General features: G+C 40.0%; 1 protein-coding gene across 1 annotated transcript in view; it reads right to left on the bottom strand.

Annotated features, from left to right (window-relative positions):
- The window catches only part of MARCHF11 (membrane associated ring-CH-type finger 11), a 31,836-nt gene extending 16,222 nt beyond the window's left edge, over positions 1-15,614 (bottom strand). Inside the window, exons 1-2 of the mRNA XM_039550100.1 lie at positions 15,289-15,614; positions 14,162-14,317 (exon numbers count right to left, since the gene is read on the bottom strand). Of these exons, the coding sequence (XP_039406034.1) occupies positions 14,162-14,317; positions 15,289-15,558 (426 nt within the window). The 5' untranslated portion in view covers positions 15,559-15,614. The remainder of the gene's footprint in view (positions 1-14,161; positions 14,318-15,288) is intronic.
- Between the last annotated feature and the right edge of the window lie 12,069 nt (positions 15,615-27,683).

Here is a 27,683-nt window from a genome sequence, read left to right as displayed (position 1 = left end):
AAAATACCCTGGACACTAGTCACTATACACAGGGATCATCTGTTCTTGATCATTTCTGTTGATGCCTTCTTGTCTATCATGTTAAAAGTATTCAAGTATTAATTATGGTTCCTTTACTGAAACTCCCATTTCATCTGCTAGCTTGACTTTCTGAAAGTGCTGGCTACTCCTTCTCTGTCTTTTTGACTCCAACCCGTGCAAAAGGAAACACAGAGAGTTTATATGAGAATATTCTACACCTTAATGGTTGGTCCATTCCCTTGTGAGAACCTTGCCTCAAACCCATTGTTCACCTGAGTTAAAGCAAGGTGTTAAACTTTCACCTCTAAGGATACTATTTTAATAACTGAGATTTCTGTGTTATTCAGGATATTCAATAGTAGAACTTCTTCCAAGTAATTTATTGGAACACTTCCATACAATACATAGATGTTCACTGAACCAAAGGGAAAGCCAATGAAATTGATTACTCTGTTCACAGCATCTCCATGGGGGTAAGTAGGGAAATTATTTTAGTATGGTACAAAGAAAGCATCAGGAACTATTTCTGTCACTGGCATATTTCAGTGGGCTCTGAATGCACAAAAAGAAGCCATGGAAAGGCTTTAATGGAAAAGAACCATAGAAATCATGTGAAAGTGAAAGAAATGCCATGTAATTGGAATTTTAGAGTTCAAAGTTTCCAGTTCACTGGAAGAAGACTGAAAGAGGACCCTAAGAATGCAGATGCACAAACATATTCCATTGGATAAGCACAGTTTAGTTGCAAAGCATTGTTTTGTCTGAAGTACATAATAATTACATCTTTCCACTATCTCCTTCTAGACACTCTCTGAATCCAAAGACATGCAATCAAGTAACATCACCATGTATTGTCACTGGATTTCCCTGCATCCTGCAGCAACATTATTCACAATAGTTGAACAATACTTCTGGAACAAAGCAACTCCCCACCTTTAGTTAGGGAGCTGCACCTTCCCTGTTCAGTCTTCTTCCTGTTGCTGTATGGCAATGATGTGTTTCAGCAGAGAAGGGTACAACCTCACCAGAAATCAACTGAGTACAAATACTGGCCTCTACTCCTTTTGGCCCTGAGCAAAAACTAATTGACAGACTGCAATCAGAATTTTCATACAAAAATCTGAAAAATGCTCATGAGGGAAGAAGCAATCCTGACTTCATGTGGGTTTTTTTTAAGATGTGAAACAAAGAGTACTTCAGATTTTAAGGGAAACAAAAAGATTCAAGAAATATATCCCGAGTTCAGCTTGTTGCCTTGTCTCATCCCTAAGTAAGATAACATGTATCTTGGACTAAGGTTAGAAGGCAGAGCAGTAAGAATACCAAGCTATTATATGCTAGCATGTAATCATGAAGAAAACAATCCTGGGTTCTGAGCTGTATGCAACCTGCCAGAGACTGCTTTAAAAGTCAATTTGAATGTAATTTATTAGATTAGCAAATCAATTAGATTGATTCTATAGTCAATTAAATCAGCAATAAATCTTCACTTAAAGAGAAGTTAGTCATAATTATAAAATTTTAGACAGTGCAAATGAATATGGTAAATAATACACTGCTTGAAAATTTGGCCTAGTGTAAGAATTAAGTTATTTATTAATTATAATTTATTAATTAATATTAATTACATGTTTTATATATCACATATGTATAATAACTAGAAGGCTTTAAAAGTATGCATAAGACATTTACAAGAATTAGTATAATGTATTAATGTTAAAATTATTATTAATAAATATTTTATTATTAAGTTGTTATTTAAGTATATATTAAACAGCAAAATTTTAAAAGTCAGTTGCATTCGTTTTTTCAGGTACTGCTAAATAATCACAACTATACACTAATATGTGCTGTTGTTTGAATCAGTACTGAATTTTTTCTAATCGTTTGGGTAGCCATGGTTTTGATCACTCAGTTACTTATTAGAGTCCATTTTTATAAAACATATAAGCTGTAGTGCTTAATTACAGAGCATGGCAATTTAGATAATACATATCATCTAATATTATAGCTCTATCTATAAAAAAAGGGAATAGCTGCCTTTATAGTATACACTATACCAGAAACTCTCTATTTCTCTCTAACCATATCATGAATATGTCTGAAATCCCTTGGTGTAATTAAATTAAATTGCACAATATGCTTTTGAACACTGAAAATTCCCAGCTGTCTGACTTGTTACATTGTGCATCAGCAATCATAGTGCTGCAAGGAGCAATGGTTGCAATACCAAAGACTTTAATATCCATTCATATCATTGTGCTTGAAAATTCCTAAACTATAAATTGTTCTTGGCTTAATGGCATGTATATGACTTACACATAACCCACATACCTTCTCTTGCAGTACAAATACAGACATAAAATAAATATACCATCAGTTTCTCTCAAATACCAAAAGCACTGAAAAAGAATGAAAGGTACGTACATGCTGTCCATATGGAAAACACACTTAAGGAAGAACCACTTACTGTTCTGCAACTGTCATTTTTAAAATTCATGACTATAAACACCATCATGTATTGCTGTTTCTACACAATAGTCCCCTCTTTACATTCACTGATTACATATGATGGAGCTACTGGTCTTCTTTTCAGAACAGAAGCTCATAAGATTGTTCTACCCTACAGTCAGCACTGTCTCTGGATTCCTTACCAATACTAACAGTAACACTTGAGGATACTCTTAGAAAAACACCTTAGTGGTCCTGTAGGATATAAGCCCTGAAATACTTGCTACCCACTTGAAAAAAACGAAAAAAAAAACCCTAAGAAGTTCTTTCCTCAGAGGGTGGTGAAGCACTGCAACAGGTTGCCCAGAGGCGTTGTGGATGTCCCTTCGCTGGAAGTGTTGAAGGCCAGGTTAGATGGGTTCCTAAGCAACCTCATCCACGAAGCAGCATCCCTGCCCATGGCAGGGGGCATTGGAACTCCAGTGTCTTTAAGGTCCCTTCCAACCCAAACCATTCTATGATCCTATGATTCTTTTTCACCTCTCTGAATGGATAGAAACAGGGAAACAGATCTTCAAAAGGCCCTGGTTCTGCCACTGTAGTCAGACAAAAATTTCTTGATATCCAGAGTTTGTGGGCAACTCATCCTTATATGGATGATGTCTAATGCAAAAGGAGGGAAGGTTTCTCCATCTCAGATGAAATTCTCACTTACTCATTAGACTCTGAGAAACATCAAGCCTGTGAGCTGAGAAAGGGCAGAGCATCTAAGACTGGTGGCTGCAGACTGAGCTAATGGAACATCTCAGGACTGTGAAACAGGTAGTGTAAGAGCTCACGGCTCAAAGCACTCGAAGAGGTAAGTGGCTCAGACACCTGGTAAAGAGATGACCTAATACTCTTCTTCCGGTAGGTTTGCCCAGTCAGTCCTGGATGACTTAGTAACTTATCCAGCATCCAACTCTGAATTACATGATTGTGAATCACTATCATAAAAAAACTGTATGCAAAAAAATCATTAAAATGGCCAGTATACTGACACCAGACAGGTTTTTGCTATGCTGGGAACTTGGAATGAGGTTTTGACGGGAAAAGGTTGGCATTTTCTTGTGACTGTGAAAACAAGCTTCAGCACCTTTCCAATAGAACAGCTTTTAAAATGGCACTTTGTGAATGCCTGCTCATGGTCCACCAAAGTGAAGCAGCCCAGACTCTCAACCAACACAATAAGCAAGTCCAGTGGTGGAATCCTCCAGCAGGCAGCTAAGCAGCTGCGACTTTGGACCCACAACCTCCAGAGATGCTGACTGCCACAGACAGTCTGAACAGTTGGATTGCTGTCTTCCAGCACAGGAGTTTTCTGAAAGTGCTTTTCCTTTAGTAATGAAAATAAACATGAGATGTACAAATTAACCACCCCTTTGGAGGCATGCAAATTCCCACAAGAATTTGAGTTTGTAAATAAAAGTTAGCTTTCTAAAGTAATTTTCTTTTTCTTGTCATAAAACATATTCTACCAAACTCTCTTCCCCTACAGGAGGGACAACAGGAAAGACAGGGAGGGAGCCTTTATCAGGGAGTGTAGTGATCAGATGAGGTTTAGCAACTTTCAACTAAAAGAGAGTAGGTTTAGATTAGATATTAGGAAAAAAATCTTTGCAGTGAGGGTGGTGAGACCCTGGAACAGGTTGCCCAGAGAAGTGGTGATGAAAACAGAGAGAGCGACACTGGGACAAAGACATGGCTTCTTATCCGCACTTCAGATGTACTAACACAGGATTCCAGGACATGGAGCTGCAGAAATTCTAGATGATTTTTAAGTAAACAGGTTGGAAGGCTGTATCTCTGAACCCAAACAAGGAAGGGTTTTGAAGGTTATCATGAAGACCTGATGCATGAGAGTTGTACAATGAAGACAAAGGTTCACTTGTGTCACATGATGAACACCAGGACATCTGGGAGTATTTAAACTACTGAAACTGCTTTCTATTCTGAAACGGTCTAGACTAGAAGGCTGAAGTCCTTAGATCTTGTAGGTTTAATTGCTGGGGCTAGATTCACAGCAATTGTGTATCAGTGAGATCTACAAAGGCAGGAGGGAAAGGCCCAGGGGAAGGATAAGCTTTTAAAATTCCAACAGCCATAAACTCTTCCCACTGAATGCACAACATATTTTCCACAATTTCTGAACACAGTCAAGTACATGATATCCATTCTCAGTGGAGAAACTCTGAAGTAGGCACATTTCCCTAGAATAAAAAGAAATTTCACCTATTTTCTAGATTTTTAACCAAGGCTATAGGAAGGAAAGGACAGGCTGAAGTAGAGGATTTTGAAATCCCAGAGATTATAGGATCACAGAATCTTAAAGTTGCAGAAGATGCCTAAGATCATCAAGTCCAACCATTGACCTATCATCACTGCATTCAGCACTAAACCATATTGCCAAGTGCCACATCCACATGCCTTTTGAACATTTCCAGAGACGGTGATTTCACCACTTCCCTGGGCAGCCTGTTTCCATGCTTGATCACCCTTTCGATGAGGCAATTTTTGCTAATCTCCAATCAAAACCTCCCTGGGCACAACTTAAGGCCATTTCCTCTTGTCCTGTTGCTTGTTCCTCACTTGGGAGAAGAGGTCAAACCCACCTCACTACAAACTCCTTTCAGGTAGTTGTAGAGAGCGATGATGCACCCATGAATGCATTTCTACAAGATGCATTTGAAGGTCCCTCTGCTTATACTGTGGATATAAGTGGAGGATAGGAAGATCTTTCCCTAAGTTTGACAGATACCGGAAAAGCATCAGTTATTAATCAAATTTCTATTTGGTGCAAGCATCCAGAAGGCAATGAGATGATATGCAATACTCTGTAAATGGTGGGTGAGGAGGAAGTGACCCTCAGGAGGATTTTAAGTCAGCTTGTACATTCAAATACCAGCAAAGTGTCCTTTTTGGAAGGTGACATAAAATGATTTGAGCTTACAATGATTCTTGTGGTCACTACATGTGGATGAACAGGGCTGCAGGTGCAGGAAAAGGCTGAAAGTGTAAGTCTCCCATATTCTATTTGTGTTATTCTGATGTGACTTAATGAGCTCACATCAGCTGTTAAGCCCATTCCTTCAAGTAAAATTTGTCATATTGCTCTCCCCCTATGGAAGAGCAGCCCTGAAACAGATGCAGAATTTAGCCATTCAAAGAGGAACAGAAAGTGCTGGGAGTAACCACAAGCTCTAGTAAACTGCAGATTGCTCAGATAAAGCAATGAGAGATACATACAGTGTTCCATTAAGATGTAGACTTTCTGTCTGTCTGCTCTTGCCCAGGGACCAGAGGGAGTCTCCTTAGCGGGAAAGAAAAGAAGGCATACTGAAGTTTCCTCTCATTTTCTTCAGAAGCAGTTTCCTGGCTGCCAGTTTTATGGAATTTGCCTTTTCCAAAATCCTTGTAGCGCCTGGAATAACATGCTTCCAGTGTTAGGAGAGTAGTTAAACACACGTAAAACTAGCTAGTATTTTGTCTTGATGGTAAGGTTCATGACTTTGTGAAACTACTAAGAAATTATCTTATTATATCTGTTCTTTGGCCATAAAAGGTGAGAAAAATGAGCCTTAGCTTAGGAAATAGCCTCCATCCACTAATATGGTTTGTGTGGGTAACAGTATGGTGCATTCCAGTACTGGGAATATGCTTGTCACAAAACTCAGTGCTGCCCTGGAGGGAAGATACTGCCAGAAAAATATGCAAAAATGGGACACATACACACAGAGTAGTGGGTAAGGAAACAGCATGTGGCCAAGGATAAGAATACTCATTCTCCATGAGCTTCACTGAAATGTAAACAAAAGGAGAGGGAAAAAAAAGAAATGAAGAAATGAAATAAAAAGGAAAGTTGAAATAAATTAAAACAAGAAGCACAGAACCCCATGGGAAAAGAGTCATACAGGCAAAATGCACAATGAGGATGCTCTGACTCAGACAAGTACTTCAAAGGAACTGGGGTCAAAGTGTTCCTTCACTGTTGCACTGTAGGCACAAAAGCATGCAGGGGCTATTCTCTGCACACTGCTGAAGCAACAAGAAAGAATCTTCAGAATGAATAGCAAACATCCATTTTGAATCTACGCATGGGACAAAAAATTTTAAAAATCCAAGTGCAAGAGGTGCAAAAGCTGTCTCCCCAATATAGCAAATTAAGAAGTTGACATGACTGCCAGTCATTGGGATGAAGCACTGAAGACTTCAGGGAGAATGGACCAACATTCAAAAACAAGAAGTATTAAAAGGAAGTCACAAAATTAATTTAATAAAACTTTCTTTGACAAATTTCATTTGTGCATTAAACTACAGGGACACCTCAGAGTTAACACAGACTGGTAGAGAAGTCATGATGTTTTGACAGTATTTGGTGCTCAAAGCAGGTTACTTATATTGCCAAACCGGTATAAGCTAAGGAATCATAGACACGCTGTATGAAAGCAGTACACCATCGTGTATGAACAATTTTTCATATGAAGAAATCAAAGAAGCCTGCTGAAACAACCACCTCTTGGTTTCAGTATTCTTCACTAATCTCTGTTGACAGGAATTAAAGACTTGAATAATTGGGATTTTTGACATATGACAAGAAGACTGAAATTTCTATTGTGAAAACTAAGAAATCCTTGATGACTAAACAAATTTCAAGCAGATCAAGCTATTGGGAAAACACCCAAGAAAACAGAAAATGACAAAAACCAGGAACACAAAGGTTCCTAAATGCAGGTCTGACACCATGTCTTAAGCCTTGCATTGTTAGATATTCTTAGCATTTCCAACGGCAGCATCTATAAGCACCTATATGTAGCAACCTTGATTCCCATTCACACTGTCTTTTTACTTTTGGGTTTTTTTATAATGAAGTCTGTTGCAAATATGTAATTTATGCTTATATTTCCAGCAATAACTGTTATTTGATGTATTTCCTCTGAAAAACAACCTGGCACTGTATCTCACGCCAGTCATTCTGCCCCATGAAAATCTTAGGCTGAAGGAATCCACTTTTTTTTCCTTGAAGTAGTTAACTCATTATTTAATACACCAAGATAATGCCACTCTTTAAATCTGTATTATATGTCTTACCACTAGATCAGGATGACACTTGTAATTAAAGTATTATTTCCAAGTACCATTCACAGTTTACATTGCACTGTTTTTTCACACTATTCTAGCAGTCCAACTGCCTTGAGCACAATTTACACATCTCACAAAATAAAAACAGAAAGCAATTGCTTTTTTAATAAGCTACAGAAAATAAAAGAGTAACATATCAGGGGCACACACCCACATACTTTCAATACTATTATTTTTTTTTAAGTATGCTCTGCTTTTTTTAGTTTTGTATTCTACTTGATTACCTTGACAGAACTGCTAAACTGTTTGACTTTTTCTGTAAGCCCCCATATTCCTTCCTGACAGCTTCAGCTCCCATTTGATGTCTGCTCTGACCTCTTCAGATGAATTTCATTTCTCCTCATCACTTACAAATATGCTTCAGTACTTGTAAGTCAGTATCTAGTCTTTTGTTATTAGTTCTTCTCTATCCCCACCCAACTCTCACCATGATGACAGAATCAGTTCCTTTGTTCACCTATTATTCTTCATTAGTTCATGACTTTCTGATCATTGGTACTTACGATATTCTTCCATCCCCTGGTTTCTGTCTCTTGTCATTAGTTATCAAATCTATCATTTTTTCTAAAGTTTCTAAAGCTTGTTCCTCCTTTCCACTGTAATGTCCACCTTGCACTCCTTCAGCGCCATATGCTAACAGCCAAATATTCAGCTCTAGTGTGCTAGCAGTGCACCAGTGGCCTGCTCACTTGCTCTGTGAAAAATGTGCTCTCTCATCTGAATGGCCAACCAAACGTTTTTCTCAAGCTAAAATGACTTTTGTCTCCACAACTTTTTGCTGCCTTTATTTGCCAGTCCTCTACTCCTTTTATTTCCAAGTCTCTCTATGCATTAATTACAAGAAAACAAAGAAAACACAACATGAAATTCATTATCCCATCAGAATTTTCTCTTTGATGCCTTCTATTTTTTGCATTTCTATTTTTAAGTCGGTGGTGACATTTTTACTGTCCTCTCTTCTATACTCTCTGTACTCTGCACCACTGACAATTGCTTACCCAATTCTCTCTTTCAGTCTCTCATTTACCTTCAGATCTTTCACAGAAAGTAAGCAGAAAATGTATTTTGCCTTTTCCACCACAGAAAAAACCCTCACATGCCCTCTCCAACAGCTCTGCTAACCTCTTGTTTTTAAAGTCATTAAGCGTGCTACTTATAACATCATAATCACCATCTACCCAGTGCAGTCACTGTCACTGAGATGACTCTGAGTGTATCAGATTAAAAGGTCTGTCTCGTCTAGGAAATTCTCCCTAGAAGTGGCCAAAAGCAGATGCTTACAAAAGAAATGAGTGTGAGAAGTACAGCTACTATATCTATGCTAATGACTGACATCTAGTTTTCTGTTTCAGATTTCTCTCTCCTGTCAAAACTAAAGCATTAGTCTGTTTCTACCACTTTTTGTACAGATCTTACCATTCTATTAGGTTCATTAAAATCTCTAGGATTTTCATGTCCCACCCTTCCTCAAGCAGTATATATTTGTCCCTCCAATACACAAATTTGTTCTGTAACCCAGGAATTATCCTAAATTTAAATATATATTTGGATCCTCCTGTTCCCAGTATTTCTAAAACTTGCATGTGCTATCTATGCAGCATATCTAAGACTATTCAAACATAAAAAATTGATTTCTCATCATCACTTTTATCTTAAGTCTCAATTACTGTAACACATCTTTTAAGCTCATGACGAAAGTCATTTTCTAAGAAAGTACAAAACTGCTTCAAATACAATTCCTTTTAGTTCACTACTTTGACCACGTTACTGGCCTTCTTTCTCCACTATGATGGACTCTCTTCCTCATCACATGAAATTAAAAAGACTTGATTTGATTTTTTAAGTCCTTTTAGGCATTTATTGACATATTAATTACTTTCTAATGATTACTCAGGCATTGAATCTCATTTCCATTCAGTTCATGATACCTATCTCAGCCAAGTATTTTATTTTCCCATAGCCCTTGTATAGTGCCTTCACATTCAAAGGGTTCCTGCAAAGCTTCACTATTCTCTTTTCAAGAGGCCTCTTAAAACACATCCATTTGAGATGCCAAAAACTCAATTATAGTTAGAAATGGTTAGTGTACCAGGCTAGTGTACCATGGATTTGTCCCTTATCTCTTCTTCAAACTTCTCTGTAAATTGTCTAGTATTGGAACAATCCTTTTTGTTCTTTTTTGCCCACTGACATATGGAATAGCACAATGTATCCTTCCGGATCTTCAGTACGGGGAGTTGACATTAATTGTTCTTAGTACACTGCACAGTTAGGATGCATAATTGGAGATTTCAGCCCTGTCCCTTTCTCCTTCTTAGTTATGCTTAGAAGAACTCAATGCTGTCATCCAGCTGAGCATAGTCATTGGCAAAACTTTTACTAAACATTTACTACAGAATTTTTTCTGGACACTGGCCTCCATTCTGAAGCATCCGAAGAACTGGACTTTTGCACTTTTTAATGTAACATGCACTCACATACCTGCAGTCTGCTGCAGAGTTTTGCTCATGCTTATCTAGTTGATGCCAGTGAGCTTACTCAAATGAGTGAGGATTATGCACATTAACAAAATTTGGAAAAGTGAAACTTTACCTTTTGAAACGTACCACCTTAATTTGTTTCTATTTTAAGAAATCAGGCCTAACAAGTAAGAATTTACTTTTTAAAACAAGTTTTGTGATTTTTCTGGTGTCAGAAAAGGTGTTGAATTGCCACACAATTATGTTTTAAATTAGCACATCCATCTATTGTATCACTTTCGGAATAGGTCCATTCCACCAAAGTACCAGAATATAACGCTTTAATGAATGGGATTTATTAAACATCTAATGTGACACGATTTTATGATAGACTACTACTAGCAACAGTCCAGAAAAGGCAAGTCTCTAAATATCTTTACTACTCACTTATAGAAATGACAGGTTTTAGCACAAAAGTATATATTCTCAACATTTGCATGAGTCTATTCCACTTTTAAACATTATTTCTGAATCTTATGAGAGCATTGACATTCTTCAATACATATTCATACTTAAGTGCAAGTCTAGTGAACTAATCTCCTAACAGCTTAAAAATTAGATAGCACCAATAAAAACAAAACAATGCGTTTATATTTCTTTTAGGAATGTATTTCCTCTAGGAAGGAAATCTGTACAAATTATAAGCTTAACAAACTAATAAAAAATATTTATTTTTGCGCTTTCTTTCTTTTTGTTAATCTAAAATTTAATTCTAAGTGGATTTAATTTCCAAGTCATACATTTGAAGTTCCTCTCTCCTTTTTATGTCTTTTCAAAAAGCCCTTCCAAAACTCCCTGCCCAGAGCAGTATTTGTTCCAGCTCCCCTCATTATAGTTTGAGGGGGAGGGAGGGAGTGAAGTTTCTAGTTATTAACATAGCCCTGCCTATTATTGGATTAAATTCCACCCTGCCAAAAGGAACAAGTCCAGCAGCATGAACATGTGCTTTTGTTAATGGACTAGTGCAAGGTTAAATACGTCTTTCTGATATGATCCTAAGAAGGATATCAAAGAATTCCAAATCTGCATTTCTCTGTTATACATCATATCAAACACCATCAACTTGTTTGTGTGCTCATCTTTCACTGTTAGCCCATGGGTTAATTTGGGGTTTTTTTAATGTTTTAAGGTTTATTTCTACAATAAAATCTATGTGTTTTCAGGGTTGGATTCTTAAAAGTAAATTATGTAGCAGCTGCTGAAACTGGAACAGTCAATCTGGAAAAATTTCTATTGGAATAGAAATATTTTGTTTCTTGAATGCACTGCCCAAAAAGAGGCACTCCTTGGGGATTACTTTGCCTTCTATGAAGCAAAGGAAACCATAGAACATGTTAGATATTAAACGGAATATCCACATCTATTCCAATGCTCTGAATGAAAACATAGAAAAATCTCTTGCTTCTGAAGTCCCTACACATTTTTACATTCCTTATATACATAAGGTGAAAGCAAACCTTAAGAGCTGGTGTAAATCTGCATAGACCTGAGTGTAAATAGACCAACTTTGCACAGACCTGGTGTAAACCTGCACTCACTTGAGAAAAAGCTACTTTTGTTAATAGCACCAGTTTTCTCTCCTATGATGCTGCCTCCAAAGTTCTAATAAGTAAAAGAGTGGTAGAGACAATTCTGGGAAGATGGACTGAGGCAGACTACTGGTTGTTGAAAGAGTAAACTACTCTTGTCCAAATTTTGTCTCTAACATTATGCAAGAAGTCCTCCTTTTTTGGGAACTTTTAAGTACATTCACTACTTCAGCTGAAGATGTTTTAAATTCCTTCTGTATTGAAATGGTCTCACCCTTAGCTTTTTGCCAAAACTAACCAGAAAGTTACCTTAAAATGAGCTTTTGTGTAGTGTAGAAAACGACTCAGAACCCGTCCAAAAGTTTAAGCCAAGACAGCTGTTAAAAACGGCCAATACTATTACAGTCAAGAATATGGGGGAGGAGGGAGAACATTTTAAGACTGATTCCCCTTATAAAATTACACAGATGACTTCATTTTGAGACTTCCTTTTAGATTCTGTAACTACAAGAGGAATATTCTGTGTAGGAGACTGAGAAAGGTACGACTGTGTTCCTTCAAAGAGATGGGTCATCTTTTCGGTGTCAGGAATTTGACCTCACGATTGCATGTCTAACTTATTATTTGAGTTGCAACTCCATGGAATCTTTTTGTATGCTATTTTGTCAAGAATAAGAAAGGACAGACTTAAATGACTTACCTAAAAAATGAAAGACAGGGCTAAGAATAAATCAAGTATTTAGCTATTGAACGAGAAACATGAATCTGGTTTTTTTCCCTCCTCCCCCCCAGAAAAAAGAAAAAAAAGGTGACAACTCATGCAGTGAATGGCATTTAACTTTTGTCTCTTCAGTTTCTTTCAACTTCCCTTTTAAGCTTGGAAAAACTTTGTTGCCTGCTGTGTCATCTATTGACTCTTGTTTGCTCCTCTTTTCCACAGAAACTGAATCGTTGTTCTTCAGAACTGGGCTTGATGCTGCTGTCCACACATAGATATCTAATGACATTTCAGATGACCTTTACTATCCACTTGGCCTCCAGCTGCAGTTCTAGAGTCCTTTGTAAGTTCTGTCATATCTGCTATTCTGTGTACATATTTTGGCTGCCTTAGGACATCTCAAATAGTACTAGATGCCTCTCTGCAGACAACTGTGTCATGTCTTTGCTGTCTAACAACTATTTTCAGATACTATAACTGCAAACTATTGCTATCATCTTTGCTAGAAAAAGGATGAGATTGCTGTGGATATGCAAGAAATAAAGATTTTTAAAAGGTTAAAAAAACCAAAAGGATCAAACCCCATGCCAAACCATGTCTCTGTAGAAACAGAATCTACCACCTTCATTATCTGGAGTGTTTTACAAATCCTTTACTGCTTTACATCATAAAAATTCTATCTAGGAAAGTTTACCAAAAACATTCCTTTGAGGATTTATAAAGGAAAAAAATTGACGTCCACTGGCTCTGAAAGTACTTGCCCCTAATCTGAACAGCCATAAGCAAATACTCCAGATATCCTGTATCCAAGGAATGCTTATCACGTTCACACAACTGCCATTACCATCCAACCATGTCTTTTCTATAAAACTCCAATCAAATGCAGGCACAGAAAAATGACCCAAGTGCTCTGGCCTTTGAGAGCTCCATCATCTCTGCGCTCTTAGGATCAAAACTAAAAAAAGATACAATTATCTTACTAAATGTGTTCCTCAGATGTTATAAAATACAATTTCCAGGATGGAATTTAAAGCCTCTAAAGGATTCTGATATGCAAAGTGGTATTAATGCTTCCCTAAGAGATCTGCTGGAGCTTTGAGTTTCTCTCCCGCCTCTCCCTGAACATGCTACCACTACAATGCTCTAACTTCCAGCTGAATGTTCTGATGCTGCTGAAACAGAGCTGTGGAAAATGTTACTGCACATTTCAGCTTCTGAAACAGCTGCAGGTGGACAGAACTTTAAGACTGTTCTATTATTCTGAACTGTGCCAAGACTGAAAAGTCACCTCCTTTTACGTTTTTACAGTAGATGAATACACTGACAACAGAAGCTTTCTTCACCTCTCCCCTTTGGACCCCAGGCTTGAAGAATGAACAAAATCAACTTTTGAGTGAGTCTTTAACGAACAATAAAGACATGTTTAAAGTTCAGAAAGTGAATCCGGGAGATCCCAGTTTTCTGTCACATCTCAGCATGATTTAACTACTTACGGAATTTACCAACCTCTAAAGACCATTTCTACAGCAAGCCAAAAACTAGAAAAACATAACAGAACCAAATCACTACACATTTTAATATGTAACTGGTCTTAAAAACCAACTTCAAGTGGGTACAAGTGCTAGCTGGTGAGGCATATAGGATCTTCTGCTGTATTTTCCAAAAACCTCGGATGTAAAAGTAAGAACCATTTTGTTTTAAAAAATGACTGAAAACACATACTTTTTTTAAAAAGAACAAATTACCTGGCAAGGCTTTTTCATTTTAATGGCTATAACATGGTATCTGTAACAGCAGAGTTCACAGGTCCATGACCCTCTTTCACTTATCCACTTTAAGAGGCAAAGCTGATGCGTGTATCGTACTGAGCCATCACAGCGGCAAGGGTTTAACAATTCACCCTGGAAAGGCAATACAGAAACATCAACTTTAAAGGAACCTTTCATGTACATGTACACTAAATACTGAAATATTTAGGGGTCTGTAACAATGACCTGGTCTCAATTTCAATATGTGAAAAAGCATGTATTTTTGGCTATGAAATACTCAAAAATGTAACTGTCTTAAAAATATCTAGCTGCTTCTACTGAGAAAAAAGACAGAAAGCTGCCTACACATGTGCATGTACCTATGTGAAACAAAATATTACCGTGCGTTAAACGACAGTACCATTAGCCCTTTCAAATACCTCAAAAGATTCCAAAAGTGGTTGGATATATTTCTCCAACAGCTATTTGCAGTCATCACTTGGAAAGAAATGTGTGACGTCACGATTCCAAGAGAACCTTGCTCTTGGAGAACGGCTCTGTGCTGTCCAGCTAGCCAGCTGTCAGGCAGGACCTTAAATAATGTAACTAAGCACTTCCCCCAGTAGTTTCAGTATTATACAAATCAGCTCTTCTCTTCTTTCCGACTCCAAGACAAGCTATAAAATGCTAGTTACAGATCCATTGCTGATATTGTGCCCAGTAAAGTCACGACAGAAATGATACTTGGAGGTCTTCTCAGCATTACCTGTAAGCTAACACTGTCATTTTAAAGTCTAACAGAAACCTGAGAAATTCGTATTGTGTAGAGTCCCTCAGAGGTGAACAGGGGAGCGCGAGGGCCAGAGGACACCCAGCGTGCAAGCCAGACACAGCAAAATCCCTGAATTCTCCCAAAGCTCTGCGCCGGCTCAGGTTTGCCCCAGGCGTTTGCCACATCCATCTCGCACAGCGGCAGCCGGGGCTCGCACAGCCGCCGCCGGAGAGGGCGATTCCTGCCGGGAGCAACTCCGAGATCAGCACCAGGGACAGGGCTCGGCCCCAGAGCGGGAGGGTGCGAAGGTGTGCGGGGTGCCGGCCCGCCCGCCCCCGGCGCCTCTCCTCACCTGCTCGGGGCCCTGGAAGCAGATCTTGCAGATGGGGCCGGCCCCGCCGGCGTGGCCGCCGCTGCCGCTCTCGCTGCTGCTGCACACCGAGCGCGTCTCGGGCTTGTCGCCGCCGGCAGCCCCGCTCTCCGAGCCGCCCCTCCGGCTCTCGCCCTCCTCGGGGCTGTCCCCGTTCGCCTCCCCCGCCCCGGCCGGCAGCTCCAGCGGGACGGCGGCGGCTCGCGGCGGCTCCCCGGCAGGGAGCACGACGCTCCCCGCGGCGCAGCTCATGCCCCGGGGCACCCGCTTCCCCGGGGCGGGGACGGCCCGAAGCGGTGGATGGCGGCGGGGAGGGGGCGGCGGGGGCGGCTCTCGGCTGCGGGCGGCCGGGAAGGTGACCCGGCGCGGCCGCTCCCTCACGGCCCGGCGCTGTGCGAGGAGCGGCGCGCGGGGCCGCGGGCGGCGGGGCGGGGCGGGGCGGGCGGCACGCGCGGAGGGACGGAGGGAGGGACGGACGGAGGGAAAGAGGGAGGGAGGCGCGGGTCCGGCACCGGGCACCGCCGCCCCCGCACCGCCGCGGTCACAGCCCCGCTCCGGGAGAGCCGCCGCCCTGGCGCCTGCCCAGCCGGGCGAAACCCCTGCCCCTTTCCGGGACGAAAATCCCTGCCTGCTCTCCCGCCCGCCCCCCGGCGCTCCTGCCCTCAGCAGCGGCTTCCCCCGCACCCCGGCGGCCGCGGGCCCTGCCCCGCCCCGGGGGCACTGCCTTTCCTTCCCTTCGTGGCCACCTCCCGGCCCTGCTCCCGGCGCTCAGTGCTCAGGGGGCTCCTCAACCACGGCCCCCCAGCGCCGGAGGACGCGGCTCTTCAGGGGACGCCTACAGATCTTTCTACTTTATCGTGGTTTTGGCTGCAGGACGTTGCAGAACGAATATTCAACAGTTGTTCTTTGGGTGTGAAACAGTAGCCCTCCCAGTCTTCTCTGGCTGGCCTTTTTTTTTTTTTTCTTTAATTCATTACATCACCTCGTTTTCAAAATTAAATCTGCTAAAAGCATCATGATCAAATATCTTCTAAAAAAAATCCTCAGCAGTTAGAAAATCTTTAAAGTTTGGCTGGGGCTGCTGAAGGAAAGTAGGTGTGAATTTCAGCATCAAGTATGACACCAATGCACATTTGATCTCGTGAAGATGACAGCACTGTCTGTGCAGGGAAGGAGAAAGAAATAAAATCTAAAAAAACCCCAAAAACAATTGCAAAGCCATATGCTTTTCCATAGCCACATTTAGATCCAAAGTGTGATGAAATCACACATCTTCCTCATTGGCTGCTTAGATGTAGTCTCAAGATGAGGGAGTACCTAATGAGCTCAGCCAGTGCCTTCACTGGCTGTGTTGTGATAGTAGTGGCTTTCTTGGTGTGGACATTTTATCAGAAGACCGAAGCAGTACACAGAACCAAAGCAGCACTCCTCAGCCCATGATCTCACAGCATTGCGTGGCTCTCAAGCTCTCCGGAGAGGCTTGCAGAGTATATTCCAAACACCTGGTCCGACCTTTCAGCCTGGCTGGAGATCAGCTCAGCAATGTGCTGTTGGCAGAAAACCCTCAGACCCATATTGCAGGAGAGTGACATTCAAACCAACTGGGGCAAGGTGCTGTTAAAGCCATTTCAGTCCCCCTAGAGTCTGTGTCTATTATGGATGCAACAGATACATTAAGGACAAAGAACACCAATGCTATTTTCGGTATTGCTCTAAAAAAAGTATATTTGGAGGTTGACTTCTTATAGTGGAATAAGAAGTATCATAACTTTTCTCATCAGCTACTAATTCCCATTCTCATGAAAATCTGTTTTTCTGGCAGCTCTACCTTAGCTAAGCCAGTGCTGGCCATTTATCTTGGCATTAGAACAAGATGCTTCAGCCCTAAAATTACATTTGTTCACAAGGTGGTTGTTAAGTAGGTAAATAAAAGGGATTTGTCCAGATTTGATAATGTAAAGCAAAAAATGGCACATTGACAGTGACGTTTTGATGAACAGCAGATGCTGTGGAGTTAGGAAATTCTCTACATGTAATTTTTTTTGTAGAAATGTAATAGCTGAAGGAGTACCTGGAGAGGCTAAACAAAAGTGAAGACAGAACTAATCAAATAGATGAATTCTAAGGAAAGAAGAGGTAATCACAAAAAAATAACAGGAAAAAAAAAGGAAATGTCAGAACAAACAGATGAGTAAAAAATACTGGGTAGAAGAGAACTAAAGCAAAACCAGAAGGAAAAGACAGTGAAACTAAAGGAGTGAAGTGAGAAATGAATGTTAAAATTTGCTCAACCATATCTGAGTAATACAGCATGCCCTTGCCATTTGCTGTATGTGGAAGTTTATGCCATTTTTCTTTCTCTTCCTTTTGTTTGTCAGCAAAAGTTCAGTAAGTGACATGGCTTTTGGAAAGGCTATAAAAAGAAGATAAAAATGTCAGCACAGAAATGGAATGACTTCTTAGTGACAGTAAAATAAAGAAAAATGTGACTATAGAGAATAATAGAGGGCTTTAAGAAGGTCAGTCTTTTCTACCAAATCTTGCCCAAAATAAATGTATAACATGACTCTTAAAAGGAAACACATCTGACATGAATCAGAAACATTTTTTTTTCACACATATGTAATTAACTTGGAGACCTGATTGTGAGTGGGTATTGCACAGACATGAGTTTTTCAATGCATCACCTGTTTGCCTGTCTACCAACAGCTACTGGCACGCTGGCTAAAATGGGATTGCAAAGGCTATCGATCCCCGTGCTTCAGAGAGCATTGGAATTGCTCTACATGCTGAGGGTGGAAGGAGATGCCAACAAAAGAGCAGAAGGGGTGGAGAACATTCTGTAACACAGCCTCCAACCGAAGCAGCATTCAGCCTTCTGCTGAGGGAGAGAGAAGGAATGGAGCCAAAATCAAAGATCGAAACAGAAAGAAGAATTTAAAGCAAGAAAGGATAATTCGCTTCATAACAGCAGTAGTGTAGGTGGTTGGGAGAAAGAAAAAAAGAGAAGCTGAAACCAGGAAGAATTAGTTTGTGATTTAGACAGTGAACTGGAGCTTGTGGGATTTATATTGAAGCACGGCTTTGCTATGCACTTCTTTGACAACAACCTTGAGCAAGTGACCTCAAGTGGGCTGAACAGAGGGGTCTGGTTGCCTAAACACAGGCAGCTCTTTACACTCCCAGATGTGTGTCCAACAGCCTCCAGAGGACTGTGGCTGTCACATCTGCCATCTCTTTTGGGAACAGTAGCAGTAGACTCCCAGATGCAAGAACATCTCCCTTAGTTTGGCTTATTCTCTACATAAAACTGAAACGATAATGTTCGCTTTCTGTGTTCTTGTTCCTACCTCTTCCATTATAATATGTGACATTTTACTGGCAGATTCAGGCCATATTTGTACAGTCTTGATCTTGGCAGACATACCTAGGCATTATAACAAGACAAATAATAAGGAACAGTGATACGGATAAAAATAACACTGAAGTAATAGGACTGTGGGACAGTGAAATGAATTGCATTTTCAGCAGGCAATGGGAAAGGCAGAAGTACAACCCCCTAGGGAACAGAACTTGTTGCTCCTCTATTTTCCTCTGTTCTGATCCAGGTACATTTTTTTCTCCACTACACCAGCTCAGCACTGCGCAATATTTTCCTCCAAATAAAATAATGGAAACTCAAACCAATTTTTTTACCTGAGGAGAATCAGCTGTAGGTAGAATATCCAGGAACAAAAAAAAGAGGAAGGTGTTTGAATGAATGAAGGAGAAATGTTCAGGGAGTAGACAAAATAGGTTTTTTTGTTTGGTTGGTTGTTTTGGTTTTTTTTTAATTATATATCAAGATAAACACTTTATGCAAATCTTTATGTACAGAAGATGTTGCACAGGAATACGGTGTGCAGGTAACAAACTGCTCAGGGCATTATAGGAATGGAAGCACTGTGTTACTGCACATTGAAAAGCCAAACACTGCTCTTCTTTTTTTTTCTCAAGAAGTTTCCGTAATACATTGACCTGTACTATAAATAGAGGAACAAAACAGCTCAGTGATGAGTTTCTTCCTTTTTGCTGCTTCCTGTACCTCTGAGGAAATCAAGATGATATCGTTCTAAGATATTAATAAGGGAGCAAAGGAAGTAATTGCCAGTGCATTGCATTCCAAACAAAATACTAATGAGATAGTAGAAACTTAAATCTACTTAAATAATAATACATGCACATCATTCTGTTTGCTGAATGCACATCATTCTGTTTGCTGAATACAATGTATATGCTCCTTTCACAATAAAACTCAGGTTGGTAGAGATCACCTGTAAACAAATTTAAGGCATTTTGGCTGTAAGCAGATGTTTAATTTTAAATACATTTTGCATGTTTAATGCAACATAAAACGCACTCCTGAGTAATAAGGCCATTTGTCACATTTCCATGTCCAGCTTTATAACACTAAAAGATCCCTGCAGATGGTTAATAGCCATGCTAGTGGCAGTGGATTATTTGCTGGTTCACTGAGCATGCCTGATTTTTGTTATGAACACACACACTCATCCTGCGGTGGAAGCTTCTACAGTTATGTCAACCAATTCAAATCTCATGCAGGCAGAAACCAGCTGTCCAATGAAAATCTTTATTTTCACACTGCTCTCTTGCATTTTTGGAAATGCCTACCTAGTTTCCTATCCAATCCAGTATTGCTCAACACTGATACATCCCTACATAGGTAGAAATGTCCAGTCTCAGCAGAAACCTGAGATGTTTCTTGAACTTCCACAGGGATTTCCCATACGTGTTGGGGCTCTGAGTGCATTTCCCCACCATGGAGGAAACATGGAAATTTTTGGAAATATGAAAACATCCCCTTCCTTCTGTGGCTGGGGATGCTGGGGAAGCCACAGCCCCTGCTTGTGGGAGCTGCTTTTAAGTTGAGGCTCTGCTGTTTGGCTCTGACCTGAGCCACAGCTCCCACCATGCCTGGCTGGTGCTGGACACACCCTGGGGCTGTGGCTGCCCCAGTGCCCCAGGGATGCCCTGGCTGCCAGATCCTACCATCATCCACTTAGCGACCTCTCAGCACTCCTGGAACAGGAGTCTGTGGTGCCCTGACAGATCTCTGTAGGGCTTTTTGTTTGCATTGTCCAAGAAATGGTGGTTGACATTCTTTTCCTTCCCTTCACTAATTATTTCAGCATGCTTTCAGATGCTTACATGGATGGTGATATAAAAGTTCTGAATTTTTATTGTAATATATTTTTCTTACTGAAATGCTATCATACTATCCATAATTACTATGTTTTTCTGCTGGAATTCCTGTCTTAAGTGCTAGAATGCTGGTTTTTATCAAAGGTGCTGATTTATTTTTAAAACATTTGAAACTACCTATGATTAATTTTTCTCAACCTTTATATTCCTGCGAAATATAATCTCCCTTTTGATCTTTAACTGTTTGAAAGTATTTTCTTAACATTTTCCCTTGTACCAGTTGATGAGGACAGAAAAAAGGCTTAGCACAGATTCCAGAATGAGGTAATCTTTGTTTGCAAATAAATTTAGTTCCTTAGTTTATTTTGGAAATAGATCAGCTGTCACGAATTCTAGAGGGCGGCATCAGTGAGTTCAGTTAATTGAAACAGAAATGACAGAATGTCAATGAGCTTTTCCATTAGATGTTATATGAGCAAAAGCTACTGTACAAGACCACAGTGAATTTAGTTTAGTATCAACTGTGTGGATTCTTTTTTATATGTTTAAAAAAAAAAGGAAAAATAACCATTTTTCTTTAAAAAAGGGCATTTTCGCCTGGATTTTCTTGTCTATAAGCATCAGAATGACTGCAATATGCAGTACAGGCAACATCAAACCTTGAGAAGTAGTGGTGAGACATCAAAAATAATGTAGCAGCTTCCCAAATCCTTACAATTGTCCTTTAGTCCATTCTGTAGGCCTCCAGTACATGTCTGACAAATTTAAAACTGCAAGCTGTCCAGTGTTTGTGGCAAGGCAGTGAAATGCAACCTCTTCTATGGAAACACCTTGTGGGGGATCGCACCAGGAGCTGACCCCTGGTGTGGTCAGCTCCTCAGTACACACAGAGCAGGGTGAGGACTTCACAACAGAGACTTTGTGATGGTGGGAACTGTCTTGTCATACTTATACCATGATGTCAAAACTAAAGTCAGATACCCATTAAGTGAGAATGAAAGTTTTTCTTGATGAACCAAACCACAAAGGGCAACTAAGTAGGTATTTTGCTGATACACTATTTATGTGGTGAAAGGAAAAGGACGTCCACCCAGATCTGAGATGTTCATTCCTGGCTGAAGAAGCATTGCTCTGGTTATTTCTCACACCACAGGCAGGCCTTGACTGTTTTGTCTTCAAGGGATCAGTCTCAATTAAAAATTAAAAACACAAGCCCCTGTTATTTGAACAAAAGACCAAATCCTCCACCCTTGATGCAGCAGCAGTTGTTGCAGCCTGTGTGCTCTCAGCCATCGAACGTGTCACAGCTAAGATGAATCAGCATAACTTACAGAATTACCTAATCTAGTAAGTATTTTCTGAGAAACTGTGGCAGAAAAAAATGCAAGGTGCCAGGTTTTCCTCTGGTGGGACTGAGAGTTTTGCAGCTCTGCCAGAAGTGACCTGTGGAAGTTTCCAGTTATCTGTTATTTAGCTCCTAAAAAAAGAGACCAGCTCCTGCAGATAGGAGACTTTTCTTCTTAAAGTTCCAGAACATTAGTGTGATTTAAAAGAAGAGCTGGAGATAAACTTTATAATTTCAAGGTTGCATCTTGAGTGTGCTTTTCTGTGAAATAATCTCTCATCCTCTTTATCTTTCTACCCCCCACCCCTCCCAAAAATGAATTTAAAAAAAAAAAAGGAAAATACTATCTCATGGGATTGCCTATGTGTTTTGGGAGCCAAAATTCTCCTTCTTTTGATAAATTTGTAGGAAAAGATATAAAAGTCACTACAGAGCACACTGGATTAGATTAGGAAGGTGTTACATCACTGAAGAGGGTCTTCCAGTTCTTACAAAATCTACTGTATTAGCTAATTAAATAATCTTGTTTCAGAAAGACTTGTTTGGGAAAGTTATATAAACCAGAAATGACATTTTCTGTGCTTCTTAAAGGGGAAACAGTAAATACTCCGTTCTCGCTGATCCCAGATCCCTGCCAGATGACTGAGATGTTGGCTAAGTCTGCTATTTTGGTTCATTTTCTTCCTCTGAAGACCCGTGCAAAAAATGCGAGGTAATGCAGGACCACGTTATCTGGTGTGGGAAAGGAAAAGAAAATGGTTGGTGGAAACTCGTTAGTGTTTAATTAAGGTCTGAAATCTATAGTAAATGAGATGTAGGATTTTCTGTACCTTGCTAGGAGGTGATTCCTGGAGGTGGGTGATGAGTAGGGGTTTATGCAAAGTGCAGGATAGTTTTTAGGAAAGATTCTTTATTTATGGCTCTGTGATAATTTGCAAGCAAGGTAGGGCAGGGCAGGGACAGAAAAGGGAACCACGGAAAGGCCTACAGTGCAGTAAAAGCCAGGGCTGTCCTGTGGCAAGGGTCACTGTCTTTCATTGACATGACATCCCACACACCAAGTACACAAAGGGTGGAGCACAAATCTGTGGAATACCTGCTTCCTTCACTGCACACTGTGTTCACTACGGGAGGAAAAGGGATGAGTATTCTCATTAACAGATGTAGCTTCATACTTAGAGTTTGCAAGGCCACTGAGCTTACTGCAGACTTGAACCTGAACACACAACTGAATAAAATCTCCTGCAGAGATGAAGGCATGTGCTATTGACATGTGACCCTTTTGAAGAATGGCTGCAGGAATAGACTGCAGGTTCGTCCTGCAACCAGTTCGAACAGTCCCCGACTGCTGAAACTGCAAAATATAACTTGCCTGGGTTATACTGGACATTGTGGAGGCACTGGGACAGGAGTGGCTTCAGCTTCAGTGGCAGACACTTCAGTGAAAACTTTAAGTGTGCTCATTTGAAATCTGTGTCCTCTGGGTGCAGGCTATTGTTGCATTCACACCGAGGTTGCAGATATGCCATAGGACCTGTAGGAAATCCATGCCTTTCTAGGGTAGCATCTGGAGGTCTGGAGATCAGGCAGGATACCTAAGGGCATTCAAAATGGCACCAAATGTGCATGCAATTACATAAAAGCTTAATCAATCACCTCAAAAATAGGAGTGGGGCAAAGTCAGACTGCATTTAAGTGCATCTCAGCCTCTCACTGTTTCTCTATAAAGCATTACCACTTCCACTTCTGTTTTGTCACAGTTTCTTTTCTCCCTCTGTCATTTGGGGTGGTGATGGTGGAGAAACAGATACAAGGGAAATGCTAAATTGGATGAAGAGATCCTGGGTTCAACCTCAGAATGTTCCTAGATTAAGCCTATTGCTAATCATGAATGTACAATTAGTGAACTTGACCCTTGTTCTCCCAGTAACAAACACTTCTTTCTGGAACAATTGCTTAGAACAGCAAGCAATTACTTTCTTCTGTACATTTGATTACTAATTTCTTACCAGAACAATAAAAAACAAGTAACTTCTCTTCCAGTCCTCACGTTTTATTCCTGCTGCTAAAGCGTGCCTGGCAGCTGCTTTGTATATTCGATGTGCAGCTGTGGTAGGAAGCCACAAATAGCAGCATGGCATCTTGAAGAGCTGTGCTGCCAAGGGTAAAAGGACCCTGCAGGGCATCTCTTCTCAGGGAGCCATTCTAACTATTAGGAAAGTAGCAAACCATGTTGTGATGTGAAAGGTGCAGAATTAACTAGAAAAGTGTTCTTTTTCCAAGTTTCTGCGTTGCAGGAAAGAAAGTGGCTTTTGGCCAGCATCCACTAGAGAAATGGGTACCCTCTCTCACTGGTTTGAAAGGCTGCCATGGGCTGCCCTGGCTGCGTTATATATTTATGGAGGCATGACGTAGGATGGAAGTATTATACCTTAAATGGCTGTTGGGTTTTTTTCACCTGCTGTAGTAGATGAGGGATACTTACAAAGCAATCAGTCTGTAGGATGCCTTAGGATTAACTAAAAGGCTTTTTTAATCATTTCCAGTAAAGACCTGCTTTTTACACTCAAGAGAGAAAGGGGAGCATGCTTAAATTGTGCATACCATAAACTAATTGCTACCTTCTATTGAATTAAAATGCATGAATATGCATGGGCGGCTGTGTCTGTCTTCAGGTGAAATAGGGCAGCCTTTATAAAAAGTTTCCATAACTGGCTGTGAGCTTTTCATATTCTACATGTCCCAGAGTCTCCTAGCTCTTTTCAGCCAAGTGCTGGAAGCATAGCACTACTTGAAAGATAAGCCTGGGTGTTTAATTAAAATCTGAAGAAAGATACTTGAATACGTTACCTTAAATTTCATCCCTGTATCTATTTTCTTCTCATAGATGCTTCTCTTGATAGCATCACTTCTTTTGAAATTGGTCTGTCCTTTATTTATAATACGCATTCCCAGCTCTCTCTTGATAGTGTTGCAATGAATCATTCAGAGAGTTGGGTGAGTTAGATGATTTCGCTCAAAGTAAAAAGTAATATTCAGTGATTTTTATCTTTTTATGTCTGGGTCATGTTCCTCTGAATCACAGGGAAAAGGAGTTTTACCATCTTTAATCAGAAATGTTCCCTTGCAAAGCATACCCAATTTGCAATGTTACACAGCTGATTGCACATATGAGAAGTTACCAGCTAACCTTAATTAGCACTTTAAAGCTGTAGGTCCTGGGAACAAAGTTCAGCAGTCCAGCTAACTGATCTTTCTGCCCGTTTATGTGCTTTATCTTCTCATGACCATATACATTCACTAGTAACTTTGATATCAAACAAAAAAAAAATCATGCATACTTTCTTGTCCAATTGAATGCCATTATTGAATTTTTATCAGATTTGATATTGCATTCTGAATAAACGTGAAACTGCAGCATAAAAATCCCTGTGGGATTCCGAGGCAAGTAAATGAACAGAAGCCTGTGGTAACTTCAGATGTTCACAGGAACATAGGTTTCAACAAGCCCGAAAAGATCAAGAGTCTAAATGATGAAATGTCCTGCCTCTGGCAATGGTCTGTAATTATCTTTCAAAGAAAGTTCACATGGCCTATTTCCATACTGGGTCAAACCTACCTGAAATTTATGTTCAAATCCTAGTTGCAGGGGTGTTCAGCCTGTGCCCTAAAGCATTAGATTGGCTTTCCCAAGTCATTCTAGTATGAGTTTGCTCTTCTTATTGCCCCCACGCGCCGCTCCTTTAATCTCATCTTTGATACTTAGGAAAGAAGTCAATCCAAAAAAATGCGATTCGTTCAGCTAAGTGTTTCCACATTATTTCCCCATATTTATTTATTTATTTACTGTTAATATACTGGCTTCATTATAGGACATGAAAAATTCTAGTGACATAGAGTTTAATTACTGTACTTTTTCTCAAGGGATCTTCATTGTAATCTGTATCACTACTATTACTGCCTTAAGTAATAACTAAAAGAGGTCATGTTCTAGGTTAATAGCCTGCAGCTGCAATGAAGAGAAGTCTGCAGTACTAAATGCAGCTATCCAAATAAACTAGATATAGCTAATAGTGCTATCCAGTGATGGGAAGTATTTTCACGCAGATGTTGACATTAATCTGAACTGCCAGTTCATTTCACTCTGCTTGACTTTATTGTATTTGCAGCTACACAGAAAAAAAGAAATAGGGTTTGGAAAAAAGTTGAACAAATAATTTTTTCAAGCTGAGGAGTTTCTGAAGGTGTCCAGCTGGAGAGAAAGGTGTCCAAAGCAGTGATTTACAGGGGGTTTCAGTCATCTTGACAGTCTTCACTTCAGATGCTTTTACAATCAGTGTCAAAACTGACTTTGTGAAGACTTCTTCACCTGCATGTATGATGGAAAATAAATCACAAATCCTACATTGACTTCAACAATACTTTCAGATTTTTAATAGGGACACTGACAGTGTCCAAAATTATACTATGCTCAGTACTTGTAGAGTTCCATAGTCAGTTTGTATTCCCTTTCCTGTCAAACCTAATAGTTGCATATCTGCATACATCTGTTCAGCTATCAGGAGGGGGCTTACAGGGAGAACTCGCTGGAATCAAAGAATTGTCCTCCTGTATCTAACATGCTCAGTCCAAACAGTCTCACAATCCCTAGCTTGTGCCTTCACAATTCATTATTGTAACTCAAATACTGTTTGCAGACAGCTGACTTGTCTTTCTTGGTTTTTTCCCTTTCCTTACAGAAATTATTTAAGAGACACAGAACTATGCTTGTCTTCCACCAAAAAATTATACCAAAAATCACCCCAATTTTGAAATTGGCATTGTCCTCTTTGGAAAATGTCGGTAAGGAGCAAACACTACCAGAGCTGGTTTTGTGGCATGCTAAGTAATCAAGCAAGCAAGGATGGAGACTAACACAATAGATGAGATTTGATTCAAGTACAGACAAGCATTCTCATCGTCTGAGAAGTTCAGAAATGCAGCAGAGGGAATAAGATATCAAGAGTATCATTTGCCTGGGCAAAGCACATACAATTGCAGTGGATTAAAATCATTGTATCTGGTACAGAAATTAACACATATGGCTTTGCAAATTCCCCTTGCCCCCAAGATCCTAGTGTAATCTTATTTATCTGAGTACATTCTCGTTGTACAAATTAACCTGTCAATTTCCAGAACTTTCACCATATGGAAAGAATCACTTATAACTACAGATGTTGCACAGAGCACAGATGATCAGAACAGCAGAGTGCACACTTTGAAAGTTAAAGGTGCAATGGTGGGATTTCCAAAGTACCCTCTGTTTGATATGCCCCAGTCTATGGATAAATGAACCTCAGTGTGGCTCCTCCATCATCAGATAGCTGATTGACTTACTACTATTAATTAGCTTGGTTAGTGGAGTGGTCAGTGCCAAGGCAAGGATGGCACCTTTGTGTCCTAGGACACATCCTGAACTGGCTGATGAAATTTCAGAGCTATTAAAAATCACTTTTGACAATTTATGGATAATAGATCACATTTCATCCAATAGGAAGAGTAAACATGTTGAGAGCTTTAAAAAGACTGGAAGAAAATGCAACCAATCAGCAAAGCTTCTGTTTCTGGAAACAGAAGTAATGGAACAAGGAACTATCAGACTTCCTGGAGGATAACATGCAGAGAGTAAAAAACAATGCAATTTTTTGTGTGTGTGTTTGAGAATAGATTATATCAGAATAACCCACTTTTATTCTATGATGGGTAACAGATGCTGCAGACAAAGGAAAAGCAATTGCTATTGTATTATTTTACTTTAGAAAGGCTTTTGATGGTGGTGGTCATGACATTC

This window comes from Corvus cornix, chromosome 2, assembly GCF_000738735.6.
Source record: "Corvus cornix cornix isolate S_Up_H32 chromosome 2, ASM73873v5, whole genome shotgun sequence".
Taxonomy (NCBI): Eukaryota; Metazoa; Chordata; class Aves; order Passeriformes; family Corvidae; genus Corvus; species Corvus cornix.
This window is presented reverse-complemented; position numbering and strand designations above follow the sequence as displayed.